Below are 12724 nucleotides of genomic sequence, written 5' to 3' on the forward strand. Positions count from 1 at the left end.
TTTGTCTGTCCCTACTTTTATGCATATGTTGCAGTGTCCCCCCTCTGTTGCCTAAGAGCAATATTTAATACATTTAGTCTACATGTTCACTGTAAAAAATGTTTTTTTTTTTAGGTAACCTTACAAAAATTTGCTTTGTGTGGTAACATCTAAATTTACTGGTTTGATTCAAAGTAAAAAATATTATTTAACATGAATGAATCAAGTTGACTACCTTAGGTAGTATTTATTTTTTTATTTTGTTTACATATGTATAAATAAATATATATGTCAGACCTTATTTGCAGCTTGTGCTCATCATTCAGTTTTTCCAGTAATGAAGCATTTGGAAACTTCTGTGCAGTTGCTGGAAATCGATTTTGAACAGCGTCTGAGATTCAAAAATAAAATAAAAAAAATCACAACAACATAACTTCAGAGGGAGAGTAAAGCAGTAGGAAAAATAGACACTTGATATTAAATAAATAAATAAAAATAAAGACCACTTGAACACTTTTCATCCTCATACCTCAAAGAAGTTCCACGTTCTCTTTAAAAAGTGATAACCTGCTATTGTTACCTTAAAAATCTATTCTTCTACTTGATTCAGTGCTAAAAATTAGTTTTGTCTATGTAAACTAATGTATTCAGGTTGATTCAGTTGTTCAGTTAAATACTTTTTTTAGTTTACATTTTTTTTTTTTTTTTTTAACCACATTAAGCACATTTATATAGGTAACCTTAAAAAAGAACAACACTTTTTTTTTACAGTGCAGTTTTACCTGATAGGCTATGTGTGTCCAGCATGTGCCTTCCTAAAACAGATAATGTAAATTACTCATGGTTGGCCATGAAGTTCCCGCTCTACCACATATTTGGGAGGTCTCTTGTGGGATTTCAGCCTGCACAATACCTGTTAAAACAACAACATTTATCGAACTACAGAGACAAGTTCAACAAAGCATGCTGTGCCTTTGATATTTATTATCCTAAAATTCTAGTCATCAGATGACATGCCTTGTCAAAATATGATATTGGACAATTTAAAGGTGCAATATGTAATATATTTACTGTACTAAAGCATAAAATTATCATAATATTTTATCAGAGATTTAGGAAACATGCTAATACTGGCTTCTCCGAAAACAATGCTACAGCCAGTATATTCTACTTTGAAATGTCCATTTGGGGCTGGAATTTCTGTTTGTGTTTTGGCCTGTGTGATCCCGCCCACTGCCCATTTCCCAATAGTATTTTGACACCCCGGGTTGCCAGATTTGGAGCAAGTTAGCAGGCAAACACAGTGCGCTGCAGCCATGGAAGCCAGCAATATATCTAGCTAACATTGACAGAGTTATAAAAAATTCACATGAGCTGGTTTATAATTAGCAAACAATAAAAACATTGCAAATGTATATATCAGCTGATCAACTTACAATGTAAGGCTCGTCGCTTGCCATTGTCAGTTTGCTCATTCCTGTTGCATGTCCTCTTGGGAGGAGGGGGCAGGGGAGACAAATCTCTCCAGTATTTCTAATTTGGACTGATTTAAAATGCTTGATGTCAATAATACATATTGCTCCTTTAAGTGCAAGTTGTTTTTAAGGATCTATTTTAAGGGAGAATCTTGTCTTTTACCTTGAACCAAGATGAATTATAACCATAAGCTGATTGTATTATCTTGCAAAGGCTATCTAACAACCAGGTTCATACATGATCCAGTAGAGGGGACTTGAAGTGGCTGGGTGATTGAATGTCAGATTCAAAGGCAGAGTTAGGAGCTAAAACTGGCGGACAGGTTGGAGCAGCAGGCTTGGTCACACTTGGTTACAAATTGTCTTGGTTAAACAAGACAATTTTGCCTAATCCCAGGATCTGGTAATAATGTCTAAATAAATACTGTAGAGTGGTGGTGGCGTAGTGGGCTAAAGCACATAACTAGTAATCAGAAGGTTGCTGGTTCGACCCCCACAGCCGCCACCATTGTGGCACTTAACTCCAGTTTGGTCTGGGGGGATTGTCTCTGTAATAAGTGCACTGTAAGTCGCTTTGGATAAAAGCGTCTGCCAAAAGCGTAAATGTAATGTAAATGTAAAGTTTCACAGTAAAGCTCTGTAACATCAACAACAACCTAAAACGGACATTCAAGAGTGAATCACGTGATTAAATACCTCTTTGGAATGATACTCATCTCTCAGTGCCTTGACTTCTATCAAGTTATTAAATTATTTGATTTATGTTGATTTCTTCTTGATTTGAAGCTTATATCTTTCTGTGGTTCTTCCATCTAAGACAAGGTGAAAGTATGTGCATGTAAATGCAAATGAACATTTGTGAATCAAATATTTTGTAGATATAATCTAATAGAATAGGAAGTTAATCCTTAATTTCTCTAGATTTATAATGGACTATCAAGTATAACTTGTTCTCTTTTAATGAAGTGTGCTGGTTCATGTGCAGTACCTGGTTCTTTTTCTCTATTCACAGCTTTAAAAGAAGATTTGTAGAGTTTTCGTCATCATATTACTAGGGATGCAAGTTTTTAGACGGATCGGGTATCGGTCCGACGAGCCCGATCCAAACCCGATACTGTGTGTTAGTCATGTTCGTTACTGTCAAGCTCCAAAAATGACACAAAAGAACCATAAAAACACCATTAAAGCAGTTCATATGACTCGTGCATTTTATTCAAAGCCACTTGAAGACGTGCGATAGCTCTGTAAATCACAAAAGGCTGTGTTTAATAAGTAAATATATGAACAAAAAAGAGATCTGAATCCTTTAAAGTCCAGATGCAAATTGAAACATTTTTGGAAAAAAAACAGAACACTGATTTCTTTTCTACTGAAGACTTGAAGACTGGAATTACTGTTAATTTTGCTGCTACATTATCCAGTATACTAGTTAATAATAAAGTGTTTCTTAATAAGCTATACATTTATATTGAAATAATGTGTATTTAGAGGTTTGTGTTTCTTTACATATTAAAGAGTACACCCAATTAGTTCCACACAATAATGTAAAGATATTCTAAACTGATTATGCAAAAAAACAACACTGGTATCGGATCGGGATCGGTATTGGCTGATACTGAGATTTCCGATATCGGGATCGGAAGAGAAAAAGTGGTATCGGTGCATCCCTACATACATTGTCCCCCTTTTTTTTTTTAACTTGGCCTGTTAATGTCTACTGATTCATACCTGTAAAGAAACACTAAATTGTTACTCTTAAAAAATTTGAAACCATAGTTATTCTATGAAATGTAACAATTTAATGAAGTGGGTAAAAGTATTTTATCAGTTGGCAAAAAATAAAAAAATAAAATACGTTATGTCAGTTTGAACGGCCTTTATCATTTACCTAAAAGAAATGTTCCGTTTCTGTCAGTTTATTGTAATTCATGTTCACAACTACATTATTCAACAGTTTTAACACATTTTAGTATTTTAAATGGTGAAAAAATAACCTGAAATCACCTCTTCAGCACTCTCATCTCGACGGAGGAATAACATTCTCTTCTGCAGTTTGATTCACACGGACACATCACGCGCACCTCAGGTGCGAGCAGCAAATGTGCGATCGCGTGCTTGTGGCAAAACAAATTCCGCCTGCACGTCTGATGGCGAATAATAATTCTCAAAACATGCAAGACACTATAGGTGATATTAAGTTTAGTGAAAAACAAATTTCTGAAACTTTATTTTCCATTTAGTAATACTAATAAAAATAGGCTAATAATAATAATATTTTCAGTGTGTGTATATATATATATATATACACAAACACACACCGATCAGCCACAACATTAAAACCACCTGTCTAATTTTGTGTAGGTCCCCCACATGCTGCCAAAACAGCGCCAACCCGCATTTCAGAATGGTATTCTGACATGATATTCTTCTCACCACAATTGTACAGAGCGGTTATCTGAGTTACCGTAGACTTTGTCAGTTCAAACCAGTCTGGCCATTCTCTGTTGACATCTCTCATCAACAAGGCATTTCCATCCACAGATCTGCCGCTCATTGGATGTTTTTAGTTTTTGGCACCATTCAGAGTAAATTCTAGAGACTGTTGTGTGTGAAAATCCCAGGAGATCAGCAGTTACAGAAATACTCAAACCAGCCCATCTGACACCAACAATCATGCCACGGTCCAAATCACTGAGATCACATTTTTCCCCATTCTGAAGGTTGATGTGATCATTAACTGAAGCTCCTGACCCGTATCTGCATGATTTTATGCACTGTACTGCTGCCACACGATTGGCTGATTAGATAATCACATCGATGATTATTGGTGTCAGATGGGCTGGTTTGAGTATTTCTGTAACTGCTGATCTCCTGGGATTTTCACACACAACAGTCTCTAGAATTTACTCTGAATGGTGCAAAAAACTAAAAACATCCAGTGAGTGGCAGATCTGCGGATGGAAACACCTTGTTGATCAGAGAGGTCAACAGAGAATGGCCAGACTGGTTCAAACGGTCTACGGTAACTCAGAATGATCGGTGTGTGTGTGTGTGTGTATGTGTATATATATATATATATATATATATAATTTGTGTGTGTGTGTGAGATTTATCTTGCAGAAATACTAAATTCCTGTAGGACATTAGGCAATCCTACAGGACAAGTCAGTAGAAAAATCTACAGGGCTCTGGTAGGAACATACCCTGTCCTGTAGGATTTTGTTCGGTCCTGCAGGATTCCTGCACAAAGAACTACAATCCTTCAGGAGTCCTGCAGGACTGTTTTGTGTGGGAACTGCATGGTAAAGACATATGGAAGGAGGAACAAACACACAAAGTACTTACAGAACTGTGATGCGCTGTAGCTCCCAGACATGAGAACTTCTTTACATTGTTTTTTGTCTGTGTGCTCTAAACCACAAGTGTTTTATTTATAAAAGAGTCACAGTGGCTACAGTTTCTCCGGAAATGATGAATTTGTTCTTTTGAACACATGGGATGGAAACGTGGCTTTGTTCGCACATTTTTCAAAGCTAAAATTAGTTGATAATGAAAGATTTTTTATTATTTTTATTTGATCAGTTAGTTGTTGCAACATTAGATTAATTGTTGATAATTGTTGAATTTGATTAGGTTCCAGGGGAGCAAGAGAGATGAGTTGATTGGCATCACCTACAACAGACTGATCCGTATGGATGCCAGCACAGGAGATGCCATCAAGACCTGGCGCTTTAGCAACATGAAACAGTGGAATGTCAACTGGGAGATCAAGATGGTAACAGGCTCTTTATATTCAGACCAGTGGTGACTGACACACTGCAAATAATACGATTGTCTATACACAAAGTTTGGTAATTAGGGGTGTGACAAATGTATTGTACAACACAATTCACTTGTATGAATTCAGATGTATGTAGTGACAATCACACTTACATGAAATCAGTGTAGTGTGTACAGAACCAAACTTATGATATAATTAGAAGTGTGAGACAGATTTGTAGTTGTTGTTTTTTTTGGGGGGGTGGTGGATTAACCCATGTAGTATGCTAAAAAGAAGCAGCTTAACAGGCATAAACAAAGCACAAATGGTGGTTTACTCACAGTTGTCAACTACTTAAAGGGGTCATGACATACTTTTTTTTCTTCTTTTTTTACTTATAATGTTAGTATGTGTTTTTGCACCAAAACAGCCATAATTTGTAATATATGATCATTTTCCAACAGGCCCTCTGTCTGAAAAACTTTGGTTTCAGCGTTGATTCTCTTTAAAGACTTTAATGTAAATGCCCACTGTTATGATGTTGGCTGACATTTTTACATAGCAAATAACTCCTGTGAACTTCAGATGCTAACTAGTGCAATCCAGCCCTATTTATTTGAAACTCAGTTGGGAGAGAATGAACCAGCTCCACAACAAAAAAACGATATTTTAGTGTTCACACATAACACACACCCAACCAAATAACAGTAACAACAAAGTCATTTAAACACTGTAGCTCCTGAATGATTTCAACGTTTTACTCAAGCCCAGCTGCACCATAAGCCATAAACATCGAAAGTCCTCAAAAGATATTGTGATTAATGATAGGCTCATAACAGACAGCATCAATTAGACTGCATTTACACATTGCACAGATCTGATATTTTGAGATTAAATATTTTTGTTCAGTCTGTTTACACCCAGTTTGGGAACCACTGCTCCTGAAAAACAATGAATATGGCTCCTGGTTCTTTGCTCTTTTTCTTGCTACAAACCTTAAACACAAGACAGCAGAGACTCTGACATGAGATCTTCAAACACTTCATACATGAATTGCATATTATATATCATGTATTATGCCTGTACATAATGATCTGCTCTACTGTCACTGTAGGTAACAGTGGAGTTTGCTGACGAGCCCAGTCTTGCGTTCATCTGTGCCGAGGTGGACTGTAAAGTGGTGCACGAGTTCATCGGCGGCTACATCTTCCTGTCCACACGTGCCAAGGACCAGAACGAGTCTCTAGATGAGGAGATGTTCTACAAACTGACCAGCGGATGGGTTTGAGCGCTGCTCTTCTCATAGCATCAGGGGGCCGGAACTGACTTTATTCGGTTACTCACACAGCTTTTCTTTTCTCTGTTTTAACCACTTCAACTCGCCACATCATAGTTGTTTAAAAACTTTATGCTTGTGAAAGCGTTTATATCACTAGCAGACATACTGAGTGAGGACACTATGAAGACACCGAGTCCATGGAGACAGTTCCCTCTTAGTCTATGTCAGAAGTTACTTTCACCAGAGCGGTTAACTGCATCCCTCCAGGAATTTAGTTGTCAAGATGAAGTGAATAGATATATGCTAGCTTTGTCCTCCAAGAAATGCCAATTATTTATTTCTCACTAACTCGCGTTACATTTACATCGTCTTTCTGGGTCATTTTTGAATGTTGTCGTGCTCATTAGTGCCTTTTAATCCTTTGCGATAATTCAACGATGTCAACATTACAGAAGGAATTGTTTCACTAGCTTCAAAGGAATCATTCACTCAAAAATTTAAATTGTGACAGTTTACTCACCCTCATGTTGTTCCAAACTGGCATGCTGTTATTTTTTTCAGTAGAACACAAAATGAGACATTTTGAAGAATCTTTATGCAACTGTTTTCCATACAAAAACAGTACCATAAAAGTTGTCCAAATGAGCCATTTCGCTGCAGCTCTCAAATCAAATATGGCGCAGGTTTGTTATGATGATGTTTGGTCACTATTTTTGCAGTCCAACGCGACTTTTGTAGTTCCTTTGAGCTTGGACTGAGGGGAACAATTTAACGTTGAAAAGCTATCATATAGCGATTGAGTCGTATGAAGAACTTAATTTCTGTCCTTTTTGCAGCTTGACAGTTGTGGTCACTACAAATTGTTTTATGAAAAAAAGCTGCATGAAGTTTCTTCATAGTTTCTCCTTTTGTGTTCCACAGAAACAAATAACAGCAAATGGGTTTGAATAAACATGATTGTGAGTAAATTATTTTTGGGTGAACTATCCCTTTTGTCGCTGCTTCTGAAGGGATCTAAACTGTTTTGACTTCCAACACTACACTCAGCAGTTTTTCCTTCAACAATCGATTCAATTTTGTCATGTCTGTGAGATGAAGTTATTTTGAAGCACTTCTACCGTAAGGTAAGAGTCTCTCCATCAATAAGCTGTAGTTTGAAGTTTCTATTAGTGTGTTTGACTATGCCCTCTGGTTTTAGCTATCATGTGTGTTTGACACTACTTTAAAGTTACTTACACAGATATTTTTGTACACTATGACAGTGGGTTGCCCACTTTTTTTCGTAGCAACAGTTCGCAATGCAGCAACATAGGAGAATGTTTATGAAGAAATGAATCTATGGCTACAGATTCGGCTTTTGAAGGTCACTGAGTAATCAAAATGTAAGGAGTTTCTTTTTATTATTAACTTCCTATGAGGTCTGCTATTTTATTCATCAGTCTTTACTGTGCACCAGTATAGTATTATTCAACAGCTTTTCATTATTATGCACCAGCGATAGGTCACTGTGTTTTAAAACAAGAAACATGCAATTTCCATTCTTTTTCTTTTCTTATATGAAGGAACGCTAAATGAAGTATTGTTGTTTTTTTTGTATGTAATGTAAAACCACAGGTTTTAAAGAATTGTACAGTTGTTTTGTTGCTGCTTTTTTTTTTTCTGCCATTTTTTGGAAGTTTATTTTTTTTTCCAGAAGAGAGGGAAAAAAAGCAATTTTTGACATTGAGGATTCGTGCCTGCCAATGTTACAATCTTGTGGAGTTTTAGAATTATATATATATATATATCTATCCCAAATATCCCAAGCTCTATCTTTGAATGAATTCATTTAGATCACAGTGTCTTATATCTCTGAAAGAATCATGAGGAGCTTTGATTAGCCTTTTGTTTTTCCTGCCTTAACTGATATAAATCCATAATTGTTTGATTCTAATGCTGCTGCTGCAAAAAAAAAAAAAAACCTTGTAAGAAAGTGTCACTAATGATCGCTCAAACACTATTGAAGTGCAGCAGAATCTGTTTTGTGTCTTTTATAGTGCATCAGTTCTTGTCTGTATTTTCTTCTGTTTTCCCATATGAAGCTGTTTTAGAGCCAGAAGTGAAGGTTTTTTTTGTTTTTTGTTCAGATGCCAGCAGTGCAGTGCATGGCCTGTTTTAAGATTGTAAAAATGCCATTTACCTTAAAAAAAGAAATAATAAAATCATTTTTATTTAAAGTCCTAAAATGGCAATGGTTCAATGTATCAACTAGACTGCAGTCCCTTTTTCCACCATGAGAGAGAAGTGTTGCTGCAAACAATGTTAATTATTCAGTTACGCTACTGCCATCTAACCAGAGGTGACCGTGGTTACACAATTTGTTCCTGGTTAACTTTTTGAATAGCTTACACTTGAAAGTGAAGTTACTGTAGAAATGTCAATGTGATCTTGACACAACATCCTACAAATTAGTGTCCCATTACTGTTTTTAAAGTAATAAAGGCACTCATTGCATGTACTTCAGAGGGAGAACTAATACATGTCAGGAAAAAAATAGCATAAAAAGTTGCCAATTTTAAACATAAAAATGTAAAATGGTGATTTTGGCCTGTCTCACTGCAGAGGTCTAGACCTTCTTGACTATTTCCAGGAATTAAAGTCATGCAGTTTGTTGAATTACATTCTGGCAGACAAAAAGAATGTTTTAATTATTACAAAAATAGAAAAAAGTGTCCCACTTTTCGCATTCAACTCAATTACAAATGTAGAACGTTCCATAAAACTCAGGAAGTGACATCATTTGGACCTTTTCTACATCATGGTGGGAAGATAAAATAAAAAGTTATTAGTTATTAAAAAAAACAGGCAGGGGCAATTTGTTTTTCATTTTCTTTTTCAAAAATTGAGTATTTACATAAATCTGAAATTAAAAGCATACTGTTTTTGTTGTTTCTGAAGCCAAAACAAGACTTGCCAAAGGAAGCTTTCTCCTGCAGCTATTAACATCTGTAAATTCATATATAATGCACAGTGCCTGGCAAAGGTTCACACATTTTTCCCATGTTAGAATAATATTAAAATATGAAACAACACAAATAGAATTATGGGAATTATGCAGTGACCAGAAATGTTATAATTCATTAGTTTAAACAAGTGAAAGCTTATATGTATATACCTATTTAAAAATCATATATTTGATCATCTTCAGAGTAACCACCCTTTGTCTGTATAACAGCTCTGCACACTCTAATCTATGTTGGATTACTTTTTGACTTATACTTTCATTCATACAGTGAAATTGCCAATTTCCACATTACCAATGTGATCATTTTTCTCGAAATCCTTCAAATGGAGTTTTCCCTGTCTGCTTGCTGCCTTTGATGTCACAGCTCAAGATCACCACTAGTGAAGACTTTGGATCTGTGCATGTACTTGTGGTGCAATCAGCTAATCCGAAACTGAGGGACCATGAATAAAGATGACAGAATTCGTATCAAAATACATAAGATGTAACAACTGTATATATTGAGTTTAAATAAGCAAGAAGTCAAAGCAACAGCCATTGAGCTTCACCTGCTAGTGCATTCTTAAGACAGTGGTAAAAGTGTAGATACAAATACCCATATTAGCACTACAAACCATCTGTGTGATTCAAAAAATCCATCCATGACAAACATAATCAACTCAATATTCACTAACTGTTGTGAAAACATTTGGTCAGTCAGTTTGCTAATAATTTTACATTTGAAATGTCCAGACACTCCACTACTAAAATAATTACACATTCATTTTTCTCATTATACGCCCCTCACTGTGAGGTACAGCTGGATTGTGTACAGGCTAAAAGGGACATGATTTAGGAAAACTTGATATCAATATTGGAAAGTCAAATATACAGTATGTATGAATGTCTGTCATAGTGTTCTTTACATACACACCACAAATAAGTCATGCGTATGTGATGAGACTGTAGAAGGTCTTGAGGTCAATAGGTCATGTTTATTTTCAGGAGGATTACTAGACCCAGTGGATTTGGTCTCACATTAATGGAATTCTTGGGTTTCCAGACTCTTTTTTTTGCTGCAGTGAAGCTTTATGTGAGAGTTCATTGACAAGCCTTTGTACGGTTTATTCTGTAGCACACAAAGACATTATGAAGAGTTTCCAAAACCTTTCCACACAATCAGACTTACTTGAAATCCTACTTTAAGATATAAGTGCATTGTTCAGACAAAGTTTCCACAAATATGGTACAAATGGGATTTGAGACTTTTAAAAGTCAAATTTTTGTGTCATTCTGAAAGGTGGTGCTTAACCTTCAGAAGATCTTGCTCATTTACCTGAGGAGATAAGAGCAGAGTTATACTACATTTTATAAGAGCTTAAAAAACAGAATTTAATAAAACAAAAAAAGATATTCTTCAATTTGGGTGATCATCAAAATATGGTGACAACATTTCCCATCATGAGAAAGCTTTCAAATAGTCAAAAAACGCTATTTAGAAGGCATTATTCTATAACCTAACCTTTATTAAATAATATGAAATGGTTTTACTCTTTATTGTTTTACAATTTTTTTTTAGAAAATATATTTGAATTTGTAAACTGCCTAAAAAAAAAACCCTTGTCCCCTTCATCTGGTACACCACTTCTATGACATTTACAGTTATGTATGTTTATTTTTTTACTCATTTTGTTTTCTCAGGTCATGCATTAGTGCAAGGCCTAACAAATATATATATAAGCAATTTAAAGTAATTAGTAATTAAAAAGAAAGTTTTCCCTTGATTTCATGTTATTGCTTTAATCAATGTTAAAAACTTGTATTTTCAAAATACAGAAAGTTTTGGAAAAGAACTTTCAAGGTCAAAGTTCAGAGGAAGGCTGCTCAAATGTACATATACACTGAAAAAAAAAATGACGTAAGATTTACTTAATTTTTATTTAGAAAAACTGTGTGCAAAATCTTGCTAAGTAAATTTTAATGGTATAACATTAAGTAAAATCTACTTAAAACTGATGTATGTAATTTCTGCAACACAAGCTTCACCGGACAGAATTGCAAAAATAAACCATGTTTTCAAAACAGCTTTCGGAATACACCCCTCGTCTGCTGTTGTTCAAACAGTAAGAAAGTCTCACCCCCAACTCACGCCATTGGTTGAGTAATGCTGTTGGGGCTGGTCTAAGTGGGTCACTCAAAACAAACATGAAGCGCCAAAATGTTTATAGTTTTCAAGAAAATTAACCTATGAATGGCTTTCTTATAGTTGTCTCTGCATATTAAACTGGGATAGAAGAATTTTAACACTGAAAAGTTGCATATTTCAGCTTTAACTTCATGAAATAATATTGATTAAAGTGACTAAATGTAACATTTTAGTTAATACAGTAACTTTTACTTACAGTGGGAAGAAAACGTGAACCTTTTGGAATTATCTGGTTTTCTGCATTAATTGGTCATAAAATGTGATCTCATCTTCATCAAAGTCACAAGTATAGACAAACACAATGTGCTTAAGCTAACAACACACAATTATAATCTTTCAGGTCTTTATTGAACACATCCCATTAAACATTTACAGTGCTGTGGAAAAAGTGAACCCCTAGGCTAAAGACGTCAATAAAAGTGAATTAGAGTCATGAGTTGGCAAATCTGGCATCTAATTAATAAAAACTAGATTGGTGGTGTGGGTTAGAGATACTCTGACTTATAAAAAGCACTAAAACATTTTGAGTTTGTTATTCACAAGAAGCATCTGACGTGAACCATGACTTGCACAAAATAGATTTCAGAAGACCTACGATCAAGAATTGTTGCTTTGCATAAACCTGGAAAGGGTTACAAAGTTATCTCGAAGAGCTTAGATATTCATCTGTCCACAGTTAGACAAACTGTCTATAAATGGAGATGATTTAGTACTGTGACTACTCTCACTAGAAGTGGCCGTCTAGTCAAGATGACTCAAAGGGCACATTGCAGAATGCTCAATGAGGTAAAAAATAACACTAGAGTGACAGATAAAGACTTGAAGGAATCACTGGAACTGGTTAACATCTCTGTTCATGAATCTACAGAAAACATTAAACAGGCGTGTGCTCATGACAGGACACCACGAAGGAAGCCGCTGTTTTCCAACAAAAATATTGCTGCACGCCTGAAGTTTTACAAAGACCACCTTGACACTCCAAACACTACTGGGAAAATGTTTCGTGGACTGATGAAACCAAGGTTGAATTGTTTGGGAAGAA

At 35.4% G+C, this 12724-nt stretch overlaps 1 protein-coding gene across 4 annotated transcripts in view; it reads left to right on the forward strand.

Annotated features, from left to right (window-relative positions):
- fermt2 (FERM domain containing kindlin 2) overlaps positions 1 to 8718 on the forward strand; it is a 100761-nt gene extending 92043 nt beyond the window's left edge. For all 4 annotated transcript variants that reach the window (XM_051723203.1, XM_051723205.1, XM_051723206.1 and 1 more), the window contains 2 exons: positions 5088 to 5229; positions 6329 to 8718. In XM_051723203.1, the coding sequence (XP_051579163.1) occupies positions 5088 to 5229; positions 6329 to 6502 (316 nt within the window). In that variant the 3' untranslated portion in view covers positions 6503 to 8718. The remainder of the gene's footprint in view (positions 1 to 5087; positions 5230 to 6328) is intronic.
- The last annotated feature ends 4006 nt before the right edge of the window (positions 8719 to 12724 follow it).

Source organism: Myxocyprinus asiaticus, chromosome 17 (assembly GCF_019703515.2).
Source record: "Myxocyprinus asiaticus isolate MX2 ecotype Aquarium Trade chromosome 17, UBuf_Myxa_2, whole genome shotgun sequence".
In the NCBI taxonomy this organism is placed as follows: domain Eukaryota; kingdom Metazoa; phylum Chordata; class Actinopteri; order Cypriniformes; family Catostomidae; genus Myxocyprinus; species Myxocyprinus asiaticus.